General features: G+C 43.6%; 1 protein-coding gene across 1 annotated transcript; it reads right to left on the bottom strand.

The window, feature by feature from the left end:
* Nucleotides 1-25,169, bottom strand: LOC125882483 (NXPE family member 3-like). Its single transcript, XM_049566190.1, has 8 exons — nt 25,116-25,169; nt 23,794-23,874; nt 22,097-22,246; nt 19,201-19,650; nt 18,614-18,909; nt 12,151-12,221; nt 1,200-1,400; nt 1-1,117 (listed from the first exon to the last, which is right to left on the bottom strand). Exons 3-8 carry the CDS (start codon nt 22,184-22,186, stop codon nt 573-575), a joined length of 1,653 nt encoding a protein of 550 aa, XP_049422147.1. The 5' UTR covers nt 22,187-22,246; nt 23,794-23,874; nt 25,116-25,169; the 3' UTR covers nt 1-572.
* Between the last annotated feature and the right edge of the window lie 1,621 nt (nt 25,170-26,790).

Consider the following 26,790-nt stretch of genomic DNA (forward strand, 5'->3'; position numbering starts at 1 on the left):
TCTCACTGACAACAATAGTACAGCCAGAATATTCACATTTAAAAAACATTTTTACAGTCCGCAAATCATGTTTATGTTTTGAATTTGTGTTTTGGCCTGTTGCGCCACCCACCGCCGTCTACCAGTCACACAGTCAGTAGAGTCTCAGCATCAGTTACAGTTATGACTGAGCTAAAGCAGCATGGCATGCAGCATTAGCAGTGTCCCAATACATAGCATACAGGGGGCGGACACGACTCGCGGCAGTATTTTGAATTTCAGTGCAGTAACCGTTTTGGCCACATTCTTACATACAGCGCTTTTAAATAAAATATAATGTAGAAAGAGTGGGAAACTCCACTGTATAGCTCACACCCCCAATCTTACATAGTAACAAAAGGGTATGAAGAGGAAACAGTAGATACCTCTTAGGTCCATGTCCCATCATGGAGTGGGTGGGGTTTATGACCTATACTGCAGCCAGTCACTATGTTTAAACACAGTCTGAGGAGAAAACAGACATAACACGTAAACTCAGCATGTGCTTTAATAGCCACACCTCTCCCCCAACAAACACACATCTAGCCCTTCTTTTAAGGGCATATGTAAGACAAGAGAAGGTCAATCATATTCTTAACAATGGGAGGTTGTGGGTGGAGGCTGTGTGGCAGGTGGTGGGCCACGACCATCTCCCAGGCATCGATCAGATGAACATTCAGTCCTTTGAACATGAGTCTGAGCACCTTATCACGCTGCAGAGTGTACCAGTCACTGTTGGTTAATGTTTCATAAAGTCGCTTTAAAACTTTGGGGTTTCCTGTCCGGATAACGACCAGCGTGCCTGGAGCCCTGTCCAGCAGCCTTACAACCGCCCTGCGGATGCTCCGCAGCCGACTGATGTAGACCTCCATGGGGAAAGTGCTGAAGTGAGACCAGATGCCAAAAACTACAATAGTATTGATGCCTCCATTTACACCATCTAGTTCATTAGCAATGTAACGAAGCTCGCTGGTGTGGACCATGTAAAAACGGATAGGAGGACCGTGGCAGCGGAATGTCACCAAGATGTTGTTTGCATAGTGTAAGGCCATGAAAGGTCCAACTTGCCTCTGGCTGTGCAGGTTGACCTCCTTAAGATCTAAAAGTATGAGAGGGAACAGATTAGTGTGAACAGTGTGAACAAAATCAAAGTGTTGCCAGAAATCCTCTGGATCAGCTACCTGGTAGAGCTCTGAGGTATTCAAACCACTGCCTGATGGTGGAGTCTCCATACATGTGGACCACCTTGCCTTTCAGACACTGACTGATGGCAGAGGTGTTGAATTGATGAACTGTGGTGCCTCCTAGTGCTCGCCACATACCATGGTAGTAATAGCCAGAGGGTCCAGCTGTCACATTGCCGCTTTTCACCTCTGGTTGACCTGAGAGGAAGTTAAAGGATAAGGCTGGGGTTATTTCATGTCTTTGTTCATGCCCTCTGAGAGACTAGATACACTGCTAACAGCTGGGCCCTATTTCAGAAACCAGGATTAGTGAAAACTCAGAGTATGTTAACCTGAGATGAGGGAAACTTTTTTCTGTTTGACAAAGTCATTTCAGCGTAACCCTGAGTTAGTTACTATGGCTGCTGCTGGCTCGCAGGTTTGCTTCATCTAAGCCTGAGGTTGATCACCTGCTGAGCGTATAGCAAGAAGGAGAAACAGGGTGTGCCCTTTAGTGCATAAAGTCGTAGACACTGAGGCACAGTTTATTCAGAGACTGTCGCGTAAGGAGATTGGACCCCGTTTGGATTTCTCCCCGGAGGAGTGTCTATATGAAATTTACTGTTTCGCCTCACAGTCTATCATTTATCTAACAATCTGTTCCACCAATATGTATCAAATATTACACATCATGGATTTGCAGTATCATCAGAGCAAATTTTATGCATTGCTGTTTGATTTTTCAGCAGCGACAGTTTTCGTTATGACATCAGAGACACTTGTGATGACCGCACCGTTCCACTAGTTGTCCCTGCCCTTTTCTGCTGTGTTTTCTCTTGCAGGAAGCAGGGCGGAGGGTGTCGCCAGCTTGATCAGCTGATGGGCACATCAGCCTGATGAGCCACACCTGTGTGGGCTCTTAAGAGCTCCCCTCCTGCCTGTCATCTCCCTCTTGCTGGTCTGGTCAGAGCATCGGGCTGCTGCTGCTGCTTGTTTTGTTGTTTCTCCATACATTTCCACACATCCACACATGCTGACACTACTGATTACTGACTTTCACGTTTACCTTAATTTGATTATTTTTGTAAATAAATACATTATTTTTTGCATGGTAAAACTCGTCTTGTCTCCCATCTTTGTCCCTGCTTCAGAGCCGGGCTGTGACAAATGGGGGCTCGTCCAACCTCGGTGACGTCAGAGATCAGCTGTAGCTGTAGTAAGTGATGCACCTCGTTTTTGTGAATGAGTTGCGCAGTCTGTGTTTTGTTTGGGAGACGTTTGACGAGCGTGGTAAGTCTGTTTGTCATATTGGTTAAGCAGCGTTAATAAGTCTGTTTGTTCTGAGGAGAGTGTTTTGTCGCCAGGCTGTGTTGTTTTTTTGGTTTTGTTTTTTTGTGCGCTGAGTTTGTTTGGTCCTGTGCACGGCCGTAGTAAGTCGCTGTTGTTCTGTCCCTGTAAGGCTTAAGAGCGAGTTCCCTTTGGAGTTCGTTTGGGGGGTGTTAGTGTGGCGTGAAAGTGGCTGGAGCAAATTGTCTCGGGAGCACATCAGGAGCTGCAGGCGAGTCGCCATTCGATGGTTGCTTTGCCGGGCTGACGGGCTTTAGTGCATAAAAACCCACCACAAGTAACGCCTGAAGACTAGGGGGGAGCTTAGCTAGATTCTGGTTAGGCAGTTAAAGGGACGGGGCTACGGTGGCGTTTTGGTTGACAGGTCGACACTTTTGATGACCTGTGTGATCTGGTTGTTTTAGAGCAGTTTAAGAATTCTGTTCCCTGTCACATTGCTGTTTACATCAGTGAACATAAGGTGAAGACTGCTGCCGAAGCCGCTAAATTGGCGGATGAGTATGTGCTTATGCACAGGGGTGGCTGTGAGCACCAATCTTGGGATGGTTTTGGTCACTGGGCAGACGGTAATGTTCGGGTGACAGGTTGCCGGTTCCACTGCATCGACTGGTGCTGAACTGTGGGTTGGTTCAGGGTGAGGTCGCCCTGGGCGTGCGCCCTGCACTGCCAATTGAAGGTGTGGACATCATTCTAGGTAACGATCTGGCTGGTAGCCCTGTGTGTGCTGATGGTCCCCCACCTCCACCCATAATAACTTCTTCACCTGCTGTTACAGGAAAACCAGACGAGAGTGCTCAGCGTTTTTACAGCCTGTGCGGTGACACGGGCTATGTGCCGTGCTGAGGCAGAGACAGAGTCTGAGCCTGGACTTGAGGGTGGTGGAGCAGGGCAGAGTGAAGTCTTTTCTGTGGACATCCCTGATGCTCTTTTGTCTGTTTCTTGCAGTGACCTGGTGGCGGAGCAGAGAGCAGATTCCTCTCTGAGCCAGCTGTTTGGCCGAGTTCTCGCTGTGGAGGAGGCAAAGAGTGCTGCAAGTGGTTACTTGCTGCAGGATGGGTTGTTGGTGAGGAAATGGTTGCTGCATGGGGAAAATTTTGGTGGTGACCCAGTTTGGCAAATTGTTGTTCCTTCCAAGTTTCACGGTGAAGTGCTGAGGGCTTCTCATGATCAGTCTAGACATTTGGGGTCCGCAAAAATTATGAGTACATTCTGCGGTATTTTTTCTGGCCTCAGTTAAAGAGGGATGTGTCCAGGTACATTAAAACATGCCATACATGTCAGATGACAGTAAAGCCAAACCAGAGTATTAAACCAGCTCCTCTGTGTCCTATCCCAGCAATAGTGCAACCATTTGAACATCTGATCATTGACTGTGTTGGTCCGTTACCTCGTTCCAAGTCTGGTAGCAACTATTTACTGACAGTAATGTGTCAGAGAACAAGGTATCCAGCTGCATATCCGTTGCGTACCATTACAGCTAGGTCTGTGGTGAAGGCTCTGACGCAGTTCATTTCCATCGTTGGCATCCCAAAAGTAATTCAGAGTGATCAGGGCTCAAACTTTTCATCTCATCTGTTTGATCAGGTTCTGAAACAGTTGCATGTTAAACATAACCAGGCTTCCGCATATCATGCTCAGAGTCAAGGGGCTCTGGAAAGATTTCACCAGACCCTGAAGTCTCTGTTACGTGGCTACTGTGTTGAACTGAACCAAGACTGGGAGGAAGGTCTGCCGTGGCTTCTATTAGCTGCCAGAGAAGTGGTGCAGGAAAGCACTGGGTTTAGTCCAAATGAGCTTGTTTTTGGAAACACAGTGCGTGGGCCGCTCACTCTGTTGCAGGGTGCTGTGGGGAAATCAGAACCTCCTGGTAATTTGATTGATTATGTTAATGGATTCAGGCACCGGTAGTATGCTGCTAGGGAGATGGCTAAAGAGAAGTTAGCCTCTTCCCAGGGGAAAATGAAGCGTCTTTATGACCGCAAAGCTGAGCAGCGGCGGTTTAGCCCTGGCGATCAGGTGCTTGCGTTGTTGCCGATCGTCAGCTCTCCTTTTCAAGCAAAGTTTACTGGCCTGTTTACAGTTCTACGTCAGTTGTCAGACCAAAATTACTTGCTGTCTACACCGAGGTGTAGGAAATCAACCCAACTTTGCCATGTAAATTTGCTGAAACCTTATTACACTCGGAAGCCACAGGTCTCTGCAGTTAGTGGTGAGGAGCAGAGAGAGTCTGTTAAGTCTGTTAAGTCTGGAAGATTGAAAGATGCATGGATGCATGGAAGATTGTGTCGATCAGGTCGGTTCAGCTCAGTTTGTGAGTAAGTTTGATTTATTAAAGGGTTATTGGCAAGTGCCACTGTCCGAGAGAGCTGGAGAGATTTATGCTTTTATAACTCCTTTGGGTTTGTTTTCATATACAGTGATGAGTTTCAGGTTGCGTAACACACCGGCAACGTTCCAGCGCCTCATGAACATGGTTGTGTCTGGGTTGGAGGGTTGTGCCGTTTACTTAGATGACGTTGTTATCTACAGCGATACATGGGAAGAACATCTGGTCCATATTAAAAAGCTGTTTGATCGTCTAGCTGATGCAAGCCTGACCGTTAACCTAGCAAAGTGTGAGTTTGCCAAGGCCACCGTCACATACCTGGGTAAGGTAGTGGGGCAGGGGAGCGTGCGGCCGGTGCAGGCCAAAGTGTCTGCGATCGGGCAGTATTCAGTGCCAGTCACTAAAAAGGCACTTCAGCGTTTTCTGGGTCTTGTGGGGTACTACTGCAGTTTCTGTAAAAACTTTTCGACTGTGGTAGCTCCCCTGACGGATTTGCTGAAGGGAAAAGCAAAGTATGTCTGGTCACCCTCTTGTCAGCAAGCATTTGACAATGTTAAATCTGTTCTCTGTTCCCCTCCTGTTCTTGCAGCTCCCTGCCTGGACCGTCCTTTTCAACTGCATGTGGATGCGAGTGATGTAGGTGCAGGTGCGGTGTTGTTTCAGAGTGACGATGATGGTGTGGACCGACCCGTGAGTTTCTACTCCAAAAAGTTTAACTCGTTTCAGTTGAACTACTCTGTTATTGAAAAGGAGACACTTGCACTCATTTGGGCTTTGCAACATTTTGATGTGTACCTTGATTCTGGCAGTGTTCCTCTGGTGGTCTACACGGACCATAATCCGATAACCTTGTATTCTTTACAGTGTCCAAACCGCAGATTGATGCGATGGGTTTTGTTTTTGCAACCTTACTGTTTAGATATCCGCCACATGAAAGGAACTGATAACATTGTGGCTGATGCTTTATCCAGAGCGCCTTGCTCTTACTGACTTCTGTACCATTTACTGGCATCTAGGTCTTTCCTCCTTGCTGTTACTCTTAAATGCTTCTCCAGGTGCCGGAGTTGCTGAGTTGCAGAGTGGGGGTTGGTTGGCTGACTGGGGGAGGTGATGAAATTGGTCAGTATGGAATTTGTTTAAAGTTGAGAAGAATTCACATACATGTAATGTTTGTTGTATGTTTTTTGGTGTTTGGAGTGTAGTTGTGCCCGTTTGGTGTTCCAGTGGGAACCCCGTTTTTATGGGGAGGGGGTGTGACAACCCCTCTGCTCCACTAGTTGTCCCTGCCCTTTTCTGCTGAGTTTTTTCTCTTGCAGGAAGCAGGGCGGAGGGTGTCGCCAGCTTGATCAGCTGATGGGCTCATCATCCTGATGAGCCACACCTGCTCCCCTCCTGCCTGTCACCTCTTGCTGGTCTGGTGGGAGAGGCGGGCTGCTGCTGCTGTTTGTTTTGTTGTTTTCTCCATACATTTCCACACATCCACACATCCTGACACTACTGATTACTGACTTTCACGTTTACCTTAGTTTGATTATTTTTGTAAATAAATACATTATTTTTTGCATGGTAAAACTCGTCTCGTCTCCCATCTTTGTCGCTGCTTCAGAACCGGGCTGTGACACACTGAACACATCAGCAAGACAGCAGTTTATTGGGCCGTAAGAAAAGTGACTCTGGCTCTGAAAAGACTTTTGCCCATTTTTATAGTTTGCCCTGGGCATAAATCAGAATCAGTTATCAAAATAAGTGCCACGTGGCATCAGTGGCTTAGTGGATGGAGTGGACGTCCCGTGATCGGACGCTCAGTCCTTGTTGCAGCGACTGCGGGTTCAAACCCAGCCTGCAGCCTTCTGCTGCGTGTTGTTCCCTTCCTCTCTCTCTGCCCCATAATATTATGCTGTCCCACCATTAAAAGGCACAAAAGCCCAAAAAATAATCTTTAAAAAAGAGGAATTCCACAGAACTGCAGTTTTGTCAGTGTTAATAAGAAATGAATCTACGTGGACACATACTGCAATGATTCATGAATACTTTTCATATATTCAAAGATTCCGCAGTGTAATTGGCTCATTTTTGCGGATCCCATAATAGCTCCATCTGAGAATAAAAGAGATTACGTGAATAGGAAGTCTTTTCACAGCAATTCAGCAATTTAATTAACCTCAGCCTAATACTGACAGAATGACATAAGTATAAGCAAAATTTTTTCCAGTCTGTACAATACTTTTGTGTTTGATTTTGAACTTCTGCCCAGTCTGTTTTGGCCCCATCAGATTACAGCTGAATAAGAGGATATAGCTAATTGTATTAAAATATATTAAGTGTTAAGATATAAAAATGTTGATATATTTTCTGTATATTAGACGCATTAATGCATTGCATTACATAATATCACTTCACATTACCTATGAACACGCTCTGCAGTCTTTTCCATCACACCTCATGCTGTTTAGCTGCAGCTGAGGTAATCGATTTTTTTTCTCTTTTCATGTCTTCATTCACGGTCATTAAAATCTCTGATTCAGTTGGGAACAAACAAGTGGCTTTCTGTTTTCTGACGCTGAGTATGATGTCATCTGCACTCCATAGTGCGACTGATAGACTGATAGTCTTTTGGTGCTCGGTGTGAACGCACTTCCCTCAGGCGGAACATACTCAGAGTTGAATGAGTTAATTCTGATCGGCTGTTTTGGAACCGAAAACTCAGAGTTTCCCAGCTCAGGCTCATTTAACCCGGATATCGGGATTTGGCTCAGAGTTTGTTAAGCCTGCTTTCTGAAATAGGGCCCCGGTGCCCTGTAATAAACTTAACCTGGGGCCCATGCTCCTGGGGCTCTTCTTAAAGAGGACCTATTATGCTTTTTGGGGTTTTCCCTCTTCTTTAGGGTGTTATATAGCATATCTATGCCTTTATGAGGTCTGCTAAGTAGAAAAAAGACCAAAGTCCAGTCTAAAGGGAGTTCTGTCTCCCCACAGACACACAGCTCCTCAGCTGCCTGAAATGGCTCGTTTGCATTCCTGCCTTTACTTCCGTAACTTCGTTACATCACTATATGATACATTATCTATGCACACAACGCCCGCCTACAGGCCACTGAGCCGCACCCCCAAACAAACCTGCTCCGAGCAGAGCTGGAGCGGAGGCTGCAGAGAGTTTGAGCTGTTGGTGAGCTGTTGAGGAGACGCATGTCCAGGAGACACTGCTGTTTTTAAGTGTGACCTCAAATTAACCTTGTTTGGGCTGCCAAAGGAAGAAGGGACGAAGAATAAGTGGTTGGAATTTATTTTTCGATACATTCATCAGCAATACAACCCAGACATTTTAATGTGTTCCCTCTATTTTCCTAAGGACTGCTTCACAAACTGCAAACAGATTACTGCTGGATTTTCACAGCAGTTACTCTTGAAAGATGGGGCAGTTCCCACTTTGTTGGCAAATCTGGAGATTCAGGATCACAACCTGTAAGTATACTTTAGGAGTTGTGAATTTGTTGTGTAAAAACAAACTAGGAAGCTGCTACGGAGTGTTGAAATGTGGAGTAGATGGCTTTAGGAGCTAACGTTGAGCTGTACACCCAGTGCTTGGCTGTAGGCCTTGGCTAATTGGCTAACCAAACTTACTGTTTTAAAATGATCTTGCTACTCAGCTTATAGTAAGTTACTGGTAACAACTGAATTGTGGAGAATCTAACAGAGCCATGGATGTTTGTCCATATTAAGAGTTTCTTAATTTCCATGTGTGATGCCCGATCTAAGCAGCTAACTAACTACTAACTTTTGCTTTGTCTTTGAGAGTACACCCCAGCAGGGCCCTGGTGCCCAACACCTCTCCACTCCATCCAGATTCCAGGATGTAGGCTGCCAAACAGACCCTCACAAACCGTCTCAGTGGGCACACAGTCTGTGGCATCTCAAAAGATGGTATCCATCAACACACAGCTGTACAGGGCTACTCTTAGAGAGCAGCCAGAGAAGCAAAGGTAAGTAATGCAGACAGTCTATGTGTTTTGTGTTTGAGATATACTATATGGAAATATTTTACAGTCCTGCAATGCTGTTTCCCAAAACCCTCAGGATATATATATTTCTGCTTCAGAAATATATACACACAAACAGACACATATTTTCTTTCATTTGGACTTTCAGCTGTCAAACACCTATAAAGAACATAGGTTTCAAACCAAGTACGAGACCTCATGTTGAGGTGGATGAGAAAGAGGGAGAAACTTAAGCAGAGCTAGTAGACCCCCATGACTCAACATGTAACACTAGCGACTCATTCATAAGGTTCATATTTTTTGTATATGCTACAATGACCTATTAGCAGGGGGGGGTTTTTTAAGTTGGAAAAATAAAGCAAAACTGTATTCTTTTAGTTTAGTTTTACCCTCAGCAAAGGCTGTGAAAACAGACCCTACATACAATAATTTGTAAATAATTTTATTTTTATTACCAACATAATAACATGAGATTTAAAATATGAAATAGATGTGGCAACAATACAAGGATTCAGGGAAGCCCTTAATATAAAAACACAAGAAAAATCAATATTTAAATTCAGTATTTTACAGACTGTAGATGGCCTGATGAGACTCGTCTTTGTGAAGGTGTTTGAGAACCCAGTGCCATTTGCTGAGGAGATACAAAAAATCCCCATCCCAAAGGACCTGGCATCCCAGTATGGGGGACACTAAAAGGACGAAGTGGTTGTTTTACATGTCTCTCACTTCAGCCAAGGGGCAGCACGAGGCCATGGCAGTGTCCAGCCTGATCAGGAAACTCTTGGCATATCTTGAGTACAACACAGGATGGGATGGACACCTGAATGGAAAGAACTGGAAACTATTAGTGTTGTTGTATATTATTTACTGAGTTTCTTGTAGTTGTCCTTTTTTACATTTGCTAAAAAATAAAGTGCTATGGACAAAAGACTTGTCATTTCTTTATAAGTGGGTTTTTTGGTATAACAAAACCTAAGTGTTCAGAATTGAGTTAACACAGTTGTATCTCATTACATGTCATAAAAGCGTTCTCTTCTTCAGCTCTATGCCTCAGGGGTCCATAGTCATACATGTAAATGTTGTGGATGTACTGTGGGGTATACGGATTCAAACAGTCATACGGATGGTGTATCAAACATGTCGGATGAACTGGAACCTGATCCATTACCCCAAAACCTAATAGGTAAAAAAGACACAAGGCAAACTGTTCTATAAGTAAGTAAAGACTCAGGAGACAACATCACTGCATAGAATAAATACTCCAGGAAGCAACATGTGTTTTACTGTGAAAATTTTGATTTCATATAAATGATGTGGTGAAAGTGGGATACATTTTACAGACTGTAGATTACAAACACAAGGTGAAGAGGATTATAAAATGCAGCTACATTTTAGTAGAATGGTTTCAGTAAACGTGACAGCTAAGATATCTTACTATATAATGACGAAAACTCTGTCTGTTGGGGGGTGTGTGTGTGTGTGTGTGTGTGTGTGTGTGTGTGTGTGTGTGTGTGTGTTTGTTCCACGTTTTTCTCCTCACTGACTTGGTCAATCCATGTGAAATTTGGCACAGTGGTAGAGGGTCATGGGAGGATGCGAATGAAGCAATATTACATCAATTGGCTAAAGGGGGGCACTATAGCAACCAATTGAAATTGCAGACTTTGAATGGGTGTATCTCATGCCCCGTATGTCGTAGAGACATGAAACTTTGCACAGAGATGCCTCTCCTCATGAGGAACAAATTTGCCTCAAGAAACCATAACTTCCAGTTATATAAGTTCCCTCATGGCAAAAGTTGGAAAACTTACTAAAACTGAGCTTCTATAAGGCAATGAATATTGCGGAGGGTGTGGCTCATCACATAAAGGTGTATAACATCTCAAGGGTTTCTTATCTAGGCCTAACCGCTATATCAATTTTTACTAAACTTGGTAGATATGTAGAACAGGACGCCTCAAGGTGACTGGAGAAATTTAACTCTAATTGGCAACTGGGTGGCGCTATAACAACAGAAAAGGGCTTAAAAATGGCTAAATTGCGACCGATCGCTGTGGCTCCCCCTGTGGCTGAATTTTGTTGGGTTTTTTTCTAATTTTTGGTATGAGTAAGTCATGGTATGATATGCTGTACATAATCACGGAAACTGTCAGTGTGTCATTCTGTCAGTCAGTCATTTTGTCTGTCCCACGTTTTTCTACTCACTGACGTGGTCAGTCTATATGAAACTGTACATAGGCATTGAGGATTGGCATATGTAGAAGGTGACAAAGCTACCAATGGGTATGGACTAGTCTGAATGTAACCAGTTATTTCTATTCATTTGTTTTTGTATAATACAGAAATCTGTCATCTCAATCTGCTGTGGTAAAATTGATGAATTCACGGGTTAAAACTATTGTGGCTACTATTGTGTTAACAGGGAATGTGTTAGTAGCAGAACTGATAATTACTTTGGTATTATAACCCAATACAAGCTATATTAGTCTGATCATAGATAAGACTGCTTAGATTAACAAAAAAGGAGTTGTGCTTAAAACCACATCATATAACAGCTGAGTGCTGCTGATGGTGTTTCCACATTATGTAGTAACTGACTATATTGTTAGAGACCTTTTGTACTCTGCAGATGTTTACAACTTCAGTCAGTCAATGGATATACAGTTGTCACTGTGATAAATTACAATTATGTTACATCTGAAATATAAGACAGCCACAACATAAAAACTTACCAATGTGACACGTCCTTCTACAGTCTTTGTTGCGAAGATGGTCCGTAGTTTATTGGCTCGTGTTTCTTCGCTCAAATTGATAAGGGTGAGCAGCCGCCGTCGTTAGCTTAGCCACTGCTTGCTGAAAGCGGCAGCCTCCGGAGGTGAAATCAGATAAGGTAAGGGGTGTGACATTTCCGATACACGCTCTAAGTATTTCACCTATCCCAACAGACTGAGCAAGCTGACCAATCACAGCAGACTAGGCTGCTGGGGAGGCGGGACATAAGCCCAGACAGTGTTTCAGACAGAGGTGCTGCAGCAATTGGCAGTATAAGAAATAATGTCTTTTTTGAACATTAAAGCACCGAAATCTATTCCATTTTTGGGGTCATATTACAAATATGACCCCAAAAATGAGCATAATAGGACTTCTTTAAATTGGCCTGAATACATTTTTTCTACAGGAGAACACTACCCAGAAGTAAGTAGAATATTTTTCTTACCTGTTTTACTTTCGTCTGTCACATTCAGTTTTAAATTATTATCATTATAGGTAGCGGTGGCATTAAATCATGCTTTACCTTCCTCTTTTGGCAATATGCTGACACTGTCAGGTCCGGAAGCCTGAATGAGGACTTTCATGTTGACACCACTGAAAAGAAGCAAACATAATGAAAAAAACTCTCACTCACACATTAACAAAAGAAAGCAGGACAAACACTTTGAATCATTTTATGAAGTTAAATCGAGAAAAATCAAGCACTTGTCACTTGATATGTTTGGCTTCCTTTACCTGAGCTCGACAAACCCTAAAGCCTCAGTCAGAGAAAACCAGTACCACAAAGGTTATCAACTTGCTCTGTTAACACAGGCTTTCTTCTTGAGGCTCTTTATGCATTCCTATGAAATGAGTCAAATCCCTTGTTCAGTGCGTCGTTTGACTTTTAAAAATGATTGATCCCTGCCACCTATTTCCACCTTTAAACAATATTAAAGAAAGTATTACGTTAAAAAACAGCACTGCTGCTTCAATTAAGGTGTGAGAGGAATGCCTGCACCATGATGACATAGCCAGGTTAAAAGACAGCCACCTTCATAGGATGGAAAACCCTGGCTCATGCCATATTTCACAAAAGTCAGCCTCTAAAATCCATTTTGAGTTAAAGGCTGTGTATCTAACTTTTAGAAAACTACTTCAGAGACTACCTCGCCAGGAGAAGAGCAGATGGTAGCTCCAGAGAGGGCTCTTCAGTCAGCAGCTGTAGCAAGTCAAATTCAGCTGGCACAAACTCCACCACCAGACAGAGGTCACGGTGGATTGGCACGCTGACCTGTGGCTTTTCCAACCCACCTTAGATGAAAGCACACCTACTTCCGCATGACAAAAGTGGGTTGCCAGACCCAATGGTTGGTCGACTTCTTCCTGCTATCCAGCACCACTGAAAGAGACTGCTGCTAGCAAGCTAGCTAGCTCACCCCACATTCCCTCCGCCTCACTCGCTGCTGCTTGGAAACTACAAAGCTGGAGAGTTTGCTGATCCGGTAGGGTGCGGTCTGATCAGACCCCAGCCCTCAGGTTTGCACTGGCTGAATTCAACTTTCTACAGACACTGGAGATACCTCTCTGCAAAATATGACAACTACAGTAGCTTGGAAAATAGATGAGTAGTCAGAGGGAAACTTATTTTAAACCATTTTTGTCATGGCAGTGTGGTCAGTGTGTGCAGATGGACAGAATGTAGAATGTTTCACTTCCTCCTGTGCCACCACAATGCCATCAGCTCCCTGCTCATCCTTCAGGTTGGTGAATAAGCAGGGAGCTCTACACTGCAATAACAGAGCTGGTTGAAAATCTGCAGTGGTTCCCTTTAACAGCTGTAGTACCTCAAATTCAGCCAGCAACGGTTAGTAATGAGCAGGGATGAACTCAAGCTCTCCCATTTCACAGGGTGCCCAGTCTCAGATGCCTCTTTAAACCTCCACCTGACTTGCTGAGCGCCACAGCATAAGGCTGGCAGCCTTGATGTTTACCAGCCCACGTATGTAATGTGTAAGTGGATCTGGTTTCATCTGAAGTGGGCTGGAAAAACAAAAGACACAGCCTCTGTAAAGGCAGGAACAGAAAGTTTCTGGTGGCAAAATGGGGTGGTCTGGGACCAGCGCAGGGTCTTGTGCTGGCTGAATACAAGTGTCTACAGCTGCAAACTGAGGGTCTGTCTCCAAGCCACCACTGCAAAATATATATAACAGATTTACTGCTTGTGTGTAGATACACTGCTTGTGTGTTGTGGTGGGTGCCAGTCACCTGTTGATGTAAGTGGACTCCATTTCTAGGAGTGACTCAGGAGTGCACATAAACAACATATCCTTTGGGTTTTCCAAGAAAGAGTCCCTTACATAGAAAAAAGTTCACATGTTGTTTATCGGCAACCAAAGTCAGAAAAGGTCTCAGTTCTTTGCTTACATTACACTCTGTGCACCCATTGGCAATACAACGATTAATACATATATACAGAACCTTTAAACCTGCAATAATTAATATTTTCACAGTAGCATTGAGTCCACTGACTGTGTACTCTGCAAGGTGTTGCTTACAGTGATGAACCAGGCCACTGGAAAGTGTGCCAGGCTTTGAATTAAAGTTTTGTAGTGGCCAAACAGTGGAATTACAACTTCATAGTCTTCTGACTTACTGGGTGAAAGATGTCTGTATATCTGTGGAAACATTTTTTGAACCCCATGAAACAACTTGATTCACTGTCAAAATTGGAACCATTCAGCCTGATAACAAACACAAAGAGCCGCACAATAAAATAATTTATCACAAATTAAGTCAGCAGATCACTAAACCAGATGTAGCCAGCTCGGTGGGAGAAGTCTCTAGTGTGCTTGCTCTATGGGCCTAATAATGTATAAATAATAATCACCTGAGTTTGGAGCTCAGCACTTCAGAATGTTATAGCATCTTTTAGCTTATTGTTGTTGTTTTATTTTACAGCCTACTACTTTACTTTTTGGTTGAGTATGACAGCTCTCACTGACATGTTTTATTAGGTAGCAAGGAGCGTTTTTATCAGAGAAATCTCTAATTACCCAAGTCTGCAGGATCTACCACTATACAGCAGACAAAGTTAGCAACTAGCAGATTGCTAGCTGCATGGCGGGGCATTTAGCAACTAAGCCAGATATTTGCCGGTGGATTTGGCGGAGACCAATAGAGCTCAGGTGCTTATCCACAGCCTACATGTACGGAAACAAATTGAAATGTGAGGATCTAGAAGGACGTGATCGAAGGAATAATCTCAGAATCTACGCCTTACCTGAAAGAAGTGACGGAAACAACATTGTTGAGTTTGTGCGGACTATAATACAGGAGAAACTGGATATTAATGAAGTCATCCATATCCAGCGCGCACACAGGACCGGTCCCAAATGAGCGGCTCAGATCAATTATTGTCCGTTTCCAAAACTACAGCATGAAGCAAATGGTGCTCCAAGCTGCCTGGTCCAAGAAGGACATCTGCGTGAAAGACCGCAGGATTTATTTTGAGGAGGACTTTACAACTCGGGTGTTTCAGGAGCGTGCAGAATACAGACAGGTGAGAAAACAATTACAGGAGAGGAAGATCAAGTCCCGTATACTTGTTCCAGCGAGACTAAAAGTATATCACCCAGATGGGAAGTTCAAGGTGTTTGACAATCCCAAAGACGCTGCGGAAGATTTGCGAGATGACGTCAGAGACCCAGAGGAAGTGAAGGGTAAAGGAAACGCTTAGTATGCTATTTACAGAGATAGCACTGGAGATCTGAACCGGTCAGTGGTGGAAAAAAGCACTTTTAACGTGCAAACTTATACGGGACACATTTGCCCCCATAAGCTACCGTTTTAGCTCGTTTTGCGGCTGCCGGCTGCATCCGCCTCCTTCAATACCGAACCAATTTTAAAACGAGTTGTACCTATGAATCATACGCACACATACACATGGGGAAATAGGGCCCAGGTTGAAAAATACCAAAGTTATCCTTTAATTCTTTTGTAAATGTTGGGCCGAATCTTGCGAAAACTATTAAACAACATAATAATGGACAAGCAGAAGGTGGCTGGAATGGGGAAAGTAAAGTATTGCAATCTATATTTCTTGGAGAAGTGAATGAGAGTGAAATAATTTCTGTTGTGATGAAATTTAAAAATAAGACTTTGGCAGTGATGGGATTAACTTATATTTTTAATCTTTCCTTTTGTACAGGTATTTTTCCAAATAGAATGAAAATTGCAAAAGTAATTCCACTCTTTAAAGCAGGAGATAAACATAGTTTCACTAATTATAAACCGGTATCATTATTGTCACCATTTTCGAAAGTGCTGGAGAAATTAAATAGGATTATCTTATTGAAAAAAAATCAATTGTTAAGTGAGAGTCAATTTGGTTTTCTACGGAAGATGAGAACGGCCATGTATTTTTTTGTGTGTGCACTGTTATCTCGTGATAACGACTTATTATTTCGTTATCTCGATACAACAAAGATTGTTTCCCCGTGATAATTGTCAAGTCTGATGATTGCACACTGGTTAATGTGATCGTCTTGATTTCAGCCTACAAGAACCGCCGTGGTCCTGCTAGATGCCTCCTACTGCTGCTGTTATCATTGGTAACACTTCTACTGTTATTATACACATATGATTATTGTCACATACCGTATATTTCCAAATAGTCGCCCGGTGGCAAATAGCCGCCGGGCACCTAACAGCCGCCGGGGGTTTGACCCCGTTTTGGGTATTAAACGCCGGGGCGATTATTTCCTCATTCATTGCCTCAAGAGAGAGCAGCCCTCGCGAGCTGCTCTCTCCCTGAATGAGGAAATAATCACCCTGGCGATTAATCGCCCCGGCGTTTAATACCCAAAACGGGGTCAAACCCCCGGCGGCTATTAGGTGCCCAGCGGCTATTAGCCACCGGGCGACTATTTGGAAATATACGGTATGTGACAATAATCATATGTGTATAATAACAGTAGAAGTGTTACCAATGATAACAGCAGCAGTAGGAGGCATCTAGCAGGACCACGGCAGCTCTTGTGGGCTGAAATCAAGACGATCACATTAACCAGTGCGCAAACATCAGACTTGACAATTATCACGAGAAAACAATCTTTGTTATGTCGAGATAACAAAATAAATAATTTGTTATCACGAGATAACAATCTTTGTTATATCGAGATAACGAAATAATAAGTCGTTATTATGAGATAATAGTGCACAAAAAAAAGAAAGAAATACGTTGCCATTCTCGTCTTCCGTAGTTTTCGAATAAACCGGTCCACAGGCTTTGCTCTAATGAAGTTAACGGAAGAAATTACCACAGCAATAGAAAGCAAGAAACACACATTTGGGGTTTTTATTGATTTAAAAAAAAAAAAAAAGAAAAAAAAAAGCGTTTGATACCATTGAACATAAAATTCTTATTTCAAAACTATATTCATATGGGGTGAGGGGCATGGTTTTAAACTGGGTACAAAGCTATTTAGATAATAGAAAGCAATATGTGCACTTTTCTGGTAATAGATTTGATCATATGAACATTGATTGTGGAGTCCCACAGGGTTCAGTCTTGGGGCCTAAACTTTTCAATTTATATATTAATGATATGTGAAGTGTCGAAAACAATACAGTTTGCGTTGTTTGCAGATGACAACTTTTTTTGTTCAGGTAATGATTTAAAAAGTCTAACATAAGAAGAAGAAAAGGAATAGAAAAGGAAATGGTGAAACTGAAAAAAATGGTTTGATGAAAATAAGTTGTCTCTAAATTTGAACAAAACGAAGTTTATGATTTTTGGCCATCAAAGAAAGGACGCTAATGTATCACTTTCTTTAGAAGGAGTTTTAATAGACAGAGTGTCAGAATTTAGGTTCTTAGGTGTGATCATTGATGATAAATTGACATGGAAAGCTCATATAGCTCAGGTAAAATCAAAGGTGTGCAAGAATATTTTTGTTCTGAATAAGGCTAAGTATGTGTTAAATTATAAAGCAATGAGGATTTTATATTGCTCACTAATTTTGCCTTATTTAAGTTACTGTTCTGCAGTCTGGGGTAATACATACTCTACCAACATGAATCCTTTATTTTTACTACAGAAAAGAGCAGTGAGTGTTATTCATAATGTGGGTTATAGAGAACATACCAGTAGGTTATTTATTGAATCAAGATTACTGAAACTTGAGGATTTGGTTGAACTACAGACACTCACAGTCCTGTTCAGGGCAAGATGTAAAGTATTAACAGAAAATTTACAAAATTTGTTTATTTTTAGTTCTGATAATGAAGCTCATCGCAGGAAATTTAATTTTAAGCACCAATTTGCACGAACAACTTTAAAGCAGATGTGTATTTCTGTTGCTGGGGTTAAGTTGTGGAATTCCTTACAGGGTGATTTAAAGGGCTGTTTGAACATATTTCAGTTTAAAAAAAAGTTTAAAGAAAGAATAGTTGCATTGTATGAACTTGATACTTAGGTTTCTATATTGTATATGAGTGTTGAGACAGATAATTTGTTTCTGTTTCCTTTTCATGTTAATGTTATATTGACTACAGAGTAACTGTAATCGGGCAGACCATCTGTTTCTATTGTTTATTTTTGTCTTGAGGGAGAGGCAGGTAAAATAAGATTTTCTTTTTCCTGCTCCTTTTCGGTCATGGAATATATTTTTGTTGATAGCTCTTTTTGTTTGTGTAACAAAAAATAAATAAATAAATAAAAATCAGGATGTGTACTGGATTTACATTTGACTGTTAACACAAGTCCAAATAAATGCTAACATTGCTCCACATCCGCTGGATGTAAATAGGCCACTGGACTATCCAGTTTCTTAGGGAAAGTCAGGTAGTGTGAATAAGATTGATTATGTTGATTTGTATCATCTTAAACAGTAAAAATCTTTATAATTGGAAACTTCTCACCAAGGGGACACATAGATAACACTGGATGTGTGTATTCATTATAAGTCATGAAAAATGCCAGTCCTGTCTCTCTTCTCCCTCACCTTTGAAAGAGCTTCCTCTCGTCTTCCTTGAGGTTTGGTCTGTATATTTTCCTTGAGTGGCTGATTCTGGCATCACAGCTCAGCTTCTTTGGCTTGTAGCAGAACCAAGGCTCACCTGTACGGAGGTCAGTGTAGTTGCAAAGAGGTTTCTGGGTTGGACGTAGGCAGACGTTACAGAGGGTAGTTTCAGAGCGTGAGCCTGAGCGGAAGAGGCTGCTGAAGGTAACCCTGTCAGGATGTTCTCTGGTCAGCCTGCTCAGCACTGTGATAGCCTCACTAGAGTGAACCAGCGTCACCTGGTAGGATAGAGAACCAGAGTTTTTGACTAAAAATCTACAATCAGTTGCTGGAAATGAGACCTTGGCTTTGTATGAAATGGGAAAGTACCACTGTTTCTAAAATGACAAAAAAATTTGAATGATAAATCTGCCACCGTTATTACTAACTGCACATGTGTTGTGCGCACGGTTTACAGGCGTAGCAACAGTAACAAAGGGGGACAAGCTTAGTGAACAGTCATTTAGAAGACGGATTAAACATCTACAGAACAATCACAGTTAACATGAGTTAAAAGTTTTGAGCATCACCTCAACCTGCGTGTCTCCTTCCCAGAGTAAAGAGAACACAGCAGAGTAGCTCCCATTGAGATGATCCACCACTTGCCCAGCAACACCTGCACCAAGCTTCAGGTTGTGCAAGCGGGCGAGTAAGAAGTCCCCCCCATACTTCTTGGAACGGTCCTGAAAGTCAGACATTGTTATCATGACCTCCAGCTGATCCCCTACATGCCACTGTCCTCCTCCCCTCCTTGGGAGAATGGTGAAGGTGCTGTGAGCTGGATCACTGGTATTCTCCAGGGAAACAGGAGCTGGCAAAAGTGGAGTTTCAGGCCAAGCAATGGAATCTAGTAGGAGGCGTTCTTCCAGAGCCTCCTCACGGGAGTGTGGCTGGAAGGTGCAGAAGCTATGACGCTTGTCGGGGTCAGTGGAAACTGTTGATACATTGATGGTGGATTGTTTAGGAGGGTGGACTTTATGCTGAAAGTGGCAGGGGATCAAAAGACAGATGGTGACTATTAGATGCATCAAACAAATGTGCTGAAAGGAAATGTACAAAATAAGACAAAAGGGCCAAGAGGTAAGACTATGAGTATTTTTTTGGGGATTGATAGCCGCTGCTAACATCTGCTCATGGGAGAAGTTAAAGCTACTCAATCTGTTTTGCACAAGTCAAGAACCTGATTTTTTAAATTCAAATTCAAAAGGCCTGTTTCCACCGCAGGAACTTTGGGTTAATTTTACGGGGCCAGGGCCGTTGGTGTGTGTCTCCACCGCAGGAACCACCCCTGAAGGACAGAGTTCCGAACTTTTACAGGGGCTAAACAAGTCCCTGCCTCGGAGTAGGTACTCAGAACGGCCCCAGAAACTCCTGGCTGGGGCTTGGGGATTACTTGGTGCTGACTGGATATACTCAAGGCTGGATGTGACATTTTATAATTACTATGGTTATTGTAGATTAGCTGGACTAACCGTTAGCTGTTAGCTGTTAGCCGTTAGCGGTGTCTGTAATAATTCAGTAACTCAATATACGGTCCATGAAAAAAAAATTGGATATCTTAGTTACAACATGAATGAGCTAGCAAAGCAGTTTTGTGTTGCTATGTGTGGAATTTATTCGTACTCGTACTCGTACTCGTCGTCCTCCGCTTATCCGGGTCCGGGTCGCGGGGGCAGCAGCCCCAGCAAGGAAGCCCAGACAGTCCTCTCCCCAGCCACTTCCATCAGCTCTTCTGCGGGAACCCCGAGGTGTTCCCAGGCCAGCCGGGTGATGTAGTCCCTCCAGCGTGTCCTGGGGCGGCCCCGAGGTCTCCTCCCGGTTGGACATGCCCGAAACACCTCCCAAGGGAGGCGTCCAGAAGGCATCCTTACCAGATGCCCAAACCACCTCAACTGGCTCCTCTCGATGTGGAGGAGCAGCGGCTCTACTCCGAGTCCCTCCCGAATGTCTGAGCTCCTCACCCTATCCCTAAGGCTGAGCCCAGCCACCCTGCGGAGGAAACTCATTTCGGCCGCTTGTATTCGCGATCTCATTCTTTCGGTCGCTACCCAGAGCTCGTGACCATAGGTGAGGGTTGGAACGAAGATCGACCGGTAAATCGAGAGCTTCGCTTTCTGGCTAAGCTCCCTTTTCACCACAACGGACCGGTTAAGCGTCCGCATCACTGCTGACGCTGCCCCAATCCGCCTGTCAATCTCCCACTCCATCCTACCCTCACTCGTGAACAAGATCCCGTGATACTTAAACTCCTCCACCTGAGGAAGGACCTCCCCCCTGACCTGGAGTGGGCAATCCACCCTTTTCCGGCTGAGGACCATGGCCTCGGACTTGGAGGTGCTGATTCTCATCCCAGCCGCTTCACACTCGGCTGCGAACCGCCCCAGTGAGAGCTGGAGGTCACTGTTCGATGGAGCTAGGAGGACCACGTCATCCGCAAAAAGCAGGGACGAGATTCTCCCATCACCGAACCCGACACCCTCCACCACTCGGCTGCGCCTAGAAATTCTGTCCATAAAAGTTATGAACAGAACCGGTGACAAAGGGCAGCCCTGGCGGAGTCCAACCCTCACCGGGAACAGGTCCGACTTACTGCCAGCCAGGCGAACCAGACTCAGGTATTTATTCGGTTTTGGGAAATCACGATGTCTAGAAAGCATCAGTGGCTGCAGCTAACAGGGACAGCTAACAGCAGCAGCAAAGCTAACATCAGGACGTCATCTGTTAAAAGCCTCCCGTTGTCGGATACGACATGAAACTACTCCAGTTAGCTCAATCATGTTCTAACTAAGACATCCGCTGGAAAAAATATTTTTTTCATGGACCGTTTATTGAGTTATTGAGTTAATACAGACACTGCTAACGGCTAACAGCTAACTATGTCCCTACGCCACTACGTCGCCCCAGTCAAAATGGTTGTGCAACGATTAGGTCACATCCAGAGCCCAGTAAATTTACAGGAACCTTCCTCCTACTCCGCTCTCTCAGGGGAGACACGGCGGTTGAGAGGGCTGAGCGAGAGGACGTTCCTGTAGTAGTTCCTGCCCCCCAAATAGTACCAGGAACTTCTTCAGTGGAAACGGGCCTATAGGTTTCTTTATGGATGCTGCAAGGCCCTGTTTACTAAAATGTATGTGTCATTGGCCCAGAAGCACTAGAGAGGCTGTTTGACACCTGGTGGTTTGACATGACAGAGGAAGCTTTTCACAGCTGTGAGACACATTGAACTGTACTGCATACAGATTGAATATAACCACGCTAAAGATACAGAACATCAGGGACATAGGGGTAGATTTTGGGGCTGGGAATACAGTTGCAGGATTCAGAGGGAAAATAACTTTTAACTCAAATGATATTTATGTGCAGTAAGGAACATTACTGTAATCAGCATCTACCCTTCAAGCAGTCCAACAACAATCACGTTCTTACCTGCATGTTTAGTAGCACAAAGACTAAGACAAAGACAACCAGTAAGACGAAGATGATGATGCTTGTCCTATTAGAAGCGATGGCCTTCATGGTCGGTGATCAGTCTTTATCTCTGGCTGCAGCATAGCACTGTAAGCACTTTCTCTGGTACTGGATTAAAAACAAAAAAGAAAGGGTTAACTGAAACCCACAGTAAATAATATCACTTGTGTGGCATGAGGAGGACAGTAAAGGTTGTTGCAGCAATGCTCCCTTGGGAATTACACCCAAGGTAATTACTGAGAATGCTTTAAGGTAATGAGGACAAACAGGGTTGAATGAATCCACCAGGTCAGAAACATGTTGCCATAAAAAGATGGAATTTATTTAATAAAAATGAACCAATATGCAACTTCAAGCTATAGTGTCATGAACACCAGGATTAAATAAAGAGCTAATCAGTGATAAACTAATAATAACTACCACTCAGGCAGGGGAATTTAGGAGAGTGAGGACAGGGCTGGGGCTAGACTCACAAGTCAGTCTTTAGACGCTTTGCTTAACTAAAGACTGATGACTTTCTCCCTGATTTTGTGTTTAGATGGGCGGATACAATTTCAGAGTTTAAAAAAACTCCCTACGTTGCAGAACCAATAGTAAATCTGCAGGGCGGTCCTTCGGTGGCTCGCTGAACTCTTGTGTAAACATAGTACCACTAGAAACAGGTGTAGTGACACAAAATGGCTCAGCCGTGCTCGCAGAAAACGCCGTCAAAGTTATTGGATGTTTGTCGCGTTTGCGGCGACACATTCTCACCAACTAAAAGAAACAAACATAATCTTTTACAAGGCCATGACTCATCCGCCCGGCCGGACTATAACGTTAGAGGGAATCGCCTTGTTGTTTACAAATACTTCCGGGTAGAAAACCAGCAGAGCTTTTAGCTATATATATAGCCTATATATCACATTTTTCACATTACTGTATCACCATTTAGACTAATCCGATGTTTGTAAAGTCTATAAACACAATGATTGAACAAACATTACTATTTCTGTGTGCACGCTTAGCTGGGCTAACCGTTAGCGGTGTCTGTAATAGGTAATAATTCATTAAACGGTCCGTGAAAAAAATATCTTTTCCAGCGGATATCTTAGTTACAACATGAATGAGCTAGCAAAGCAGTTTTGTGTTGCTATGTGTGGTATTTATTCAGTTTTGGGAAATCACGATGTCTAGAAAGCATCAGTGGCTGCAGCTGACAGGGACAGCTAACAGCAGCAGCAAAGCTAACAACAGGACGTCATCTGTTAAAAGCCTCCCGTTGTCGGATATCTCATGAAACTACTCCAGTTAGCTCAATCATGTTGTAACTAAGACATCCACTGGAAAAAATATTTTCTTTACGGATGAGCGCCCGTTTGATAAAACAAAATTAAATCTCTCGGCATCCATTTTTAAGCTCTCTGTGTGTTTGTTTCCTTGCAGACGAGAAAAGGGGGAGCGCACATTTCCGGGAGGGCGTGTCCTTTTCAAAAATGCAAGAGCCGTTGCTTTTTTGCTGGCCGTTTTCGCCAGTGTGTTAAACACACTTTAGAAAGGAGTGTCCCTGACTATCAGAAGGCGGAGATCTCTGATTGTCTGGTGGTGAGACTAGGCTGTGGCTAACCACGACAGCAGGGAATCAAAAAGGGGAGAGGGGTTCACAAACTAACCACCTGTGACACTGCACACCAATGAAAAAGGAATTGTGAGAAACACCACCAGGGGACTGGACTGCTGCCCTGCACCCACAGCACCTGTCAAAAAGGGAAAGAGGGTGATTAAAACACTGTCATGAGGTGATAAAGATAATCCTGTTCTGTTTTGCCTCCTGTCAGGTCCTGGCAGGTCACACCTACATGTGATGAATTAGTGGTGCGGGTCGTATTAGTCATGTGTAATGGTCGCGCATCATGACAGCTGTTGGAGAACCTCGCCAGTGCGAGACAGTCTGAAAAATTTCACTTCTTCTCAGCCATATTTTTAACTGACAGTTGTAACGAGTGGTGGAGCGGGCAGAATTTATCTATATGCAAACTGACTGAAGGGTGTTTCTGCATCAGTCTGTCTCACTGTGAGAGAGTAAAAAAAAAAAAAAAAAAAAGCACATGCATGTGCGCGCCCAGCTCCACAATGACTAAGAAATGTAATCAAGCGCGCGTGAGGCTTTATGAGTCCATTAAGTCTATAACACACGGGCGTTAAGGGTCCTTCACATAACTCAACAGTCCGTCAGTCAGCGGGTCAGTGAGTGCGCTAACGGGAGTCCTGAGCATTTGAGTCTCCGTAACCATGGCAACGATGACACAGATTGACAGACCTGTCATTCTGTGACATTCTCCTCTGCAAATTCTGATTATTTTTCAGCTATGTCACGTGAAACTCTTTGAGTTAAATATTCCTCATGTCATTCCAAGCATGTAAAAACAGTTTACGCAGTAGAGCAGGGTGTGCACAGACATGAGGGACAAATTACGTCCGGTATTGATTCAGTATGGGACAGTAACCTAAGCTACATTTTACTTTTCAATACGGAACGGTCCCGTATTTTACGGGACGAGTGGCAACCCTGGAGCCCCACAGAGGTTAGGAGGGTGAGAGCCGCAAAGGTTGGCGGCTCAATCACACTGCAGCAGAAGGCATAACCCTAATCAACTGGGAGCTGTGTGACACACAAGACAGGGAATGGTAGAAAACGCCGACCTACCACGTGGACCGAACCACACCCTAGGAGCCCCGACCGGGGCGATCCGTCTCCCCCAGCACCAACCAGTCACAGCCACACTACAACGAATACAGACCGGTCTCACCAATACGCACAGTGCGCACACAAATAAGGAGAAGGAGGCAAAGCGCAATATCTGTATGGGTGAGGAGAGAGCCAAAGGTGCCACAATGGCGACCATGCCAAACAAAGCTTCTGCCCGCAGCGCTGCAGCCACCACCGCAGGGACATCAGATGGAAAGGAAAGACAGGGGGAGAGGTGTGGCCACCCACCTGGATAATGGGCTCCAGCAATTAGTTGTGGCCGTAAGCCTGGCACACTGCCATGCAGTGGCAGGGAGGGAGATGACCTCTGGCTATATTAGATTTAAAGTGATGATGGACTTAAAAAAAAATTGTATTAGGTTGGAGTTAACAAAGGTTTAATTTAGTGAAAGTTGCAAAGCTGTAGGCCATACAGGTGATTTGTTATGACTTTGCAAAGTTTTGAACTTTAAACCATCAGTACTCTTGGCTGCCTGGCCCCTCATTTTGTTTCTTCAATTCCATGACTTAAACACGAACCATCAATCGACCTATGGCTAAGTCCCGCCCTCAAACGCAATGAGCCAATCACAGTGCATATAGCCATTCCCAAACACTCCATTCTCTGCCTGGACTTAAAGGCATTACAGAAAGTCAGTTTTGTTTGGTTTTATGAGCTTTTACTGATATTTGAAGTTTAAAAATGGTCAAACGGTGTGCATGGGGTACATGCAACTCCGACACAAGGTATCCTGAGAGGCTGGGCGACAAGGTGTATTTTTTACACTTTAAACCACATGGTAATGGTTTAAAAAGCATATACATACACATATATACATAAATATAATATAATATTTTATACATATATATATATATATATATATATATATATATATATATATATAACTTTTTTGTTTTGTTAAAATTCAGCTTCAGAATTAGAGATAGGCCTAAATTAGACCTACAAGAGGGAGACAGTGAGCAGTGGGGGATTGTTAGTGAAAATCGCATTTTCCTTTGTTAGTTTTGGTCAAATCACTGAAAGCACCTTTACGTAAAACAAAACGGTGGGAGGCCACCTGAAACGGTGACTATGATGCTATTACAATAGTTAGGCTACATTATAGGAAATACTAGCCTATATAATTTATGTATGTCATGTACACTCTACAGAGCCAGGTCCAGGATCCTCTTCAAGTTTGTCCATGGCCCATGTGTGGGCCACCTCTGGCAAACCACATCTGGGCCACCACAGGGCCGCCATTCTTTGCTGTATGTGGGCCGAGTGTAAGTGCATTGTGTGGGCCAGAACCGGGCCAGACCAATTTTGCTATGTGGGGAGCTACAGGTAGCTTAATTAGCTAGCTAGCTACAGCTGATAAAACCTATTAGTGACAGTTTGCAGGTCTATAGTTGGTGGCTAGAAATGAGACCCAGCTTCTGTATGAAATGGTGAAGGTGCTGTGAGCTGGATCACTGGTCTGCTCCCAGGGAAAGAAGAGGGGAGATTTTGCCTTATGTCAGGGTCAGTGGAAACACTCAGGGGTTAATGTGGGAGTTCACTTTATGCTAAAACTGGCCAGGGGTCGAGAGAAGAATGGTGACAAACCAAAAGAAAATTAACTAAATACAGCAATAGAGCCAAGAGGTCCCAAGCCCCAAATGAATATTTTTGGGTAGTTGATAAGAACTGTTGATCTGTTAGCTGTAGGAATCTCTGCCTTTCCCAACTTCCCCTGTGGCCCTTACTCAGTTGTTAACATTGACCCATGGAGAAAATGTTTTTTTTTTTCATGCCACTCAAATTCAAAGATTTGAAATTAGAAAAATGTCGCATAACCAGAAGATCCTGAGTGTCAAGTGTCTTCTAGTTATTGTGTTCAGTTTGAACAGCCATCTTTCACCAAAATTAATGAACTGGGAG

Source organism: Epinephelus fuscoguttatus, linkage group LG22 (genome assembly GCF_011397635.1).
Source record: "Epinephelus fuscoguttatus linkage group LG22, E.fuscoguttatus.final_Chr_v1".
In the NCBI taxonomy this organism is placed as follows: Eukaryota; Metazoa; Chordata; class Actinopteri; order Perciformes; family Serranidae; genus Epinephelus; species Epinephelus fuscoguttatus.

Coding starts and splice junctions, on each gene's coding strand:
- LOC125882483 (XM_049566190.1), bottom strand. CDS start 22,186: ATGAAGGCCATCGCTTCTAATAGGACAAGCATCATCATCTTCGTCTTA. Junction 12,222..18,613: donor GAGAGGAAGCTCTTTCAAAG/GTGAGGGAGAAG, acceptor GCTTCTTTTCAG/TGGTGTCAACATGAAAGTCC. Junction 1,118..1,199: donor ATACCTCAGAGCTCTACCAG/GTAGCTGATCCA, acceptor TCATACTTTTAG/ATCTTAAGGAGGTCAACCTG.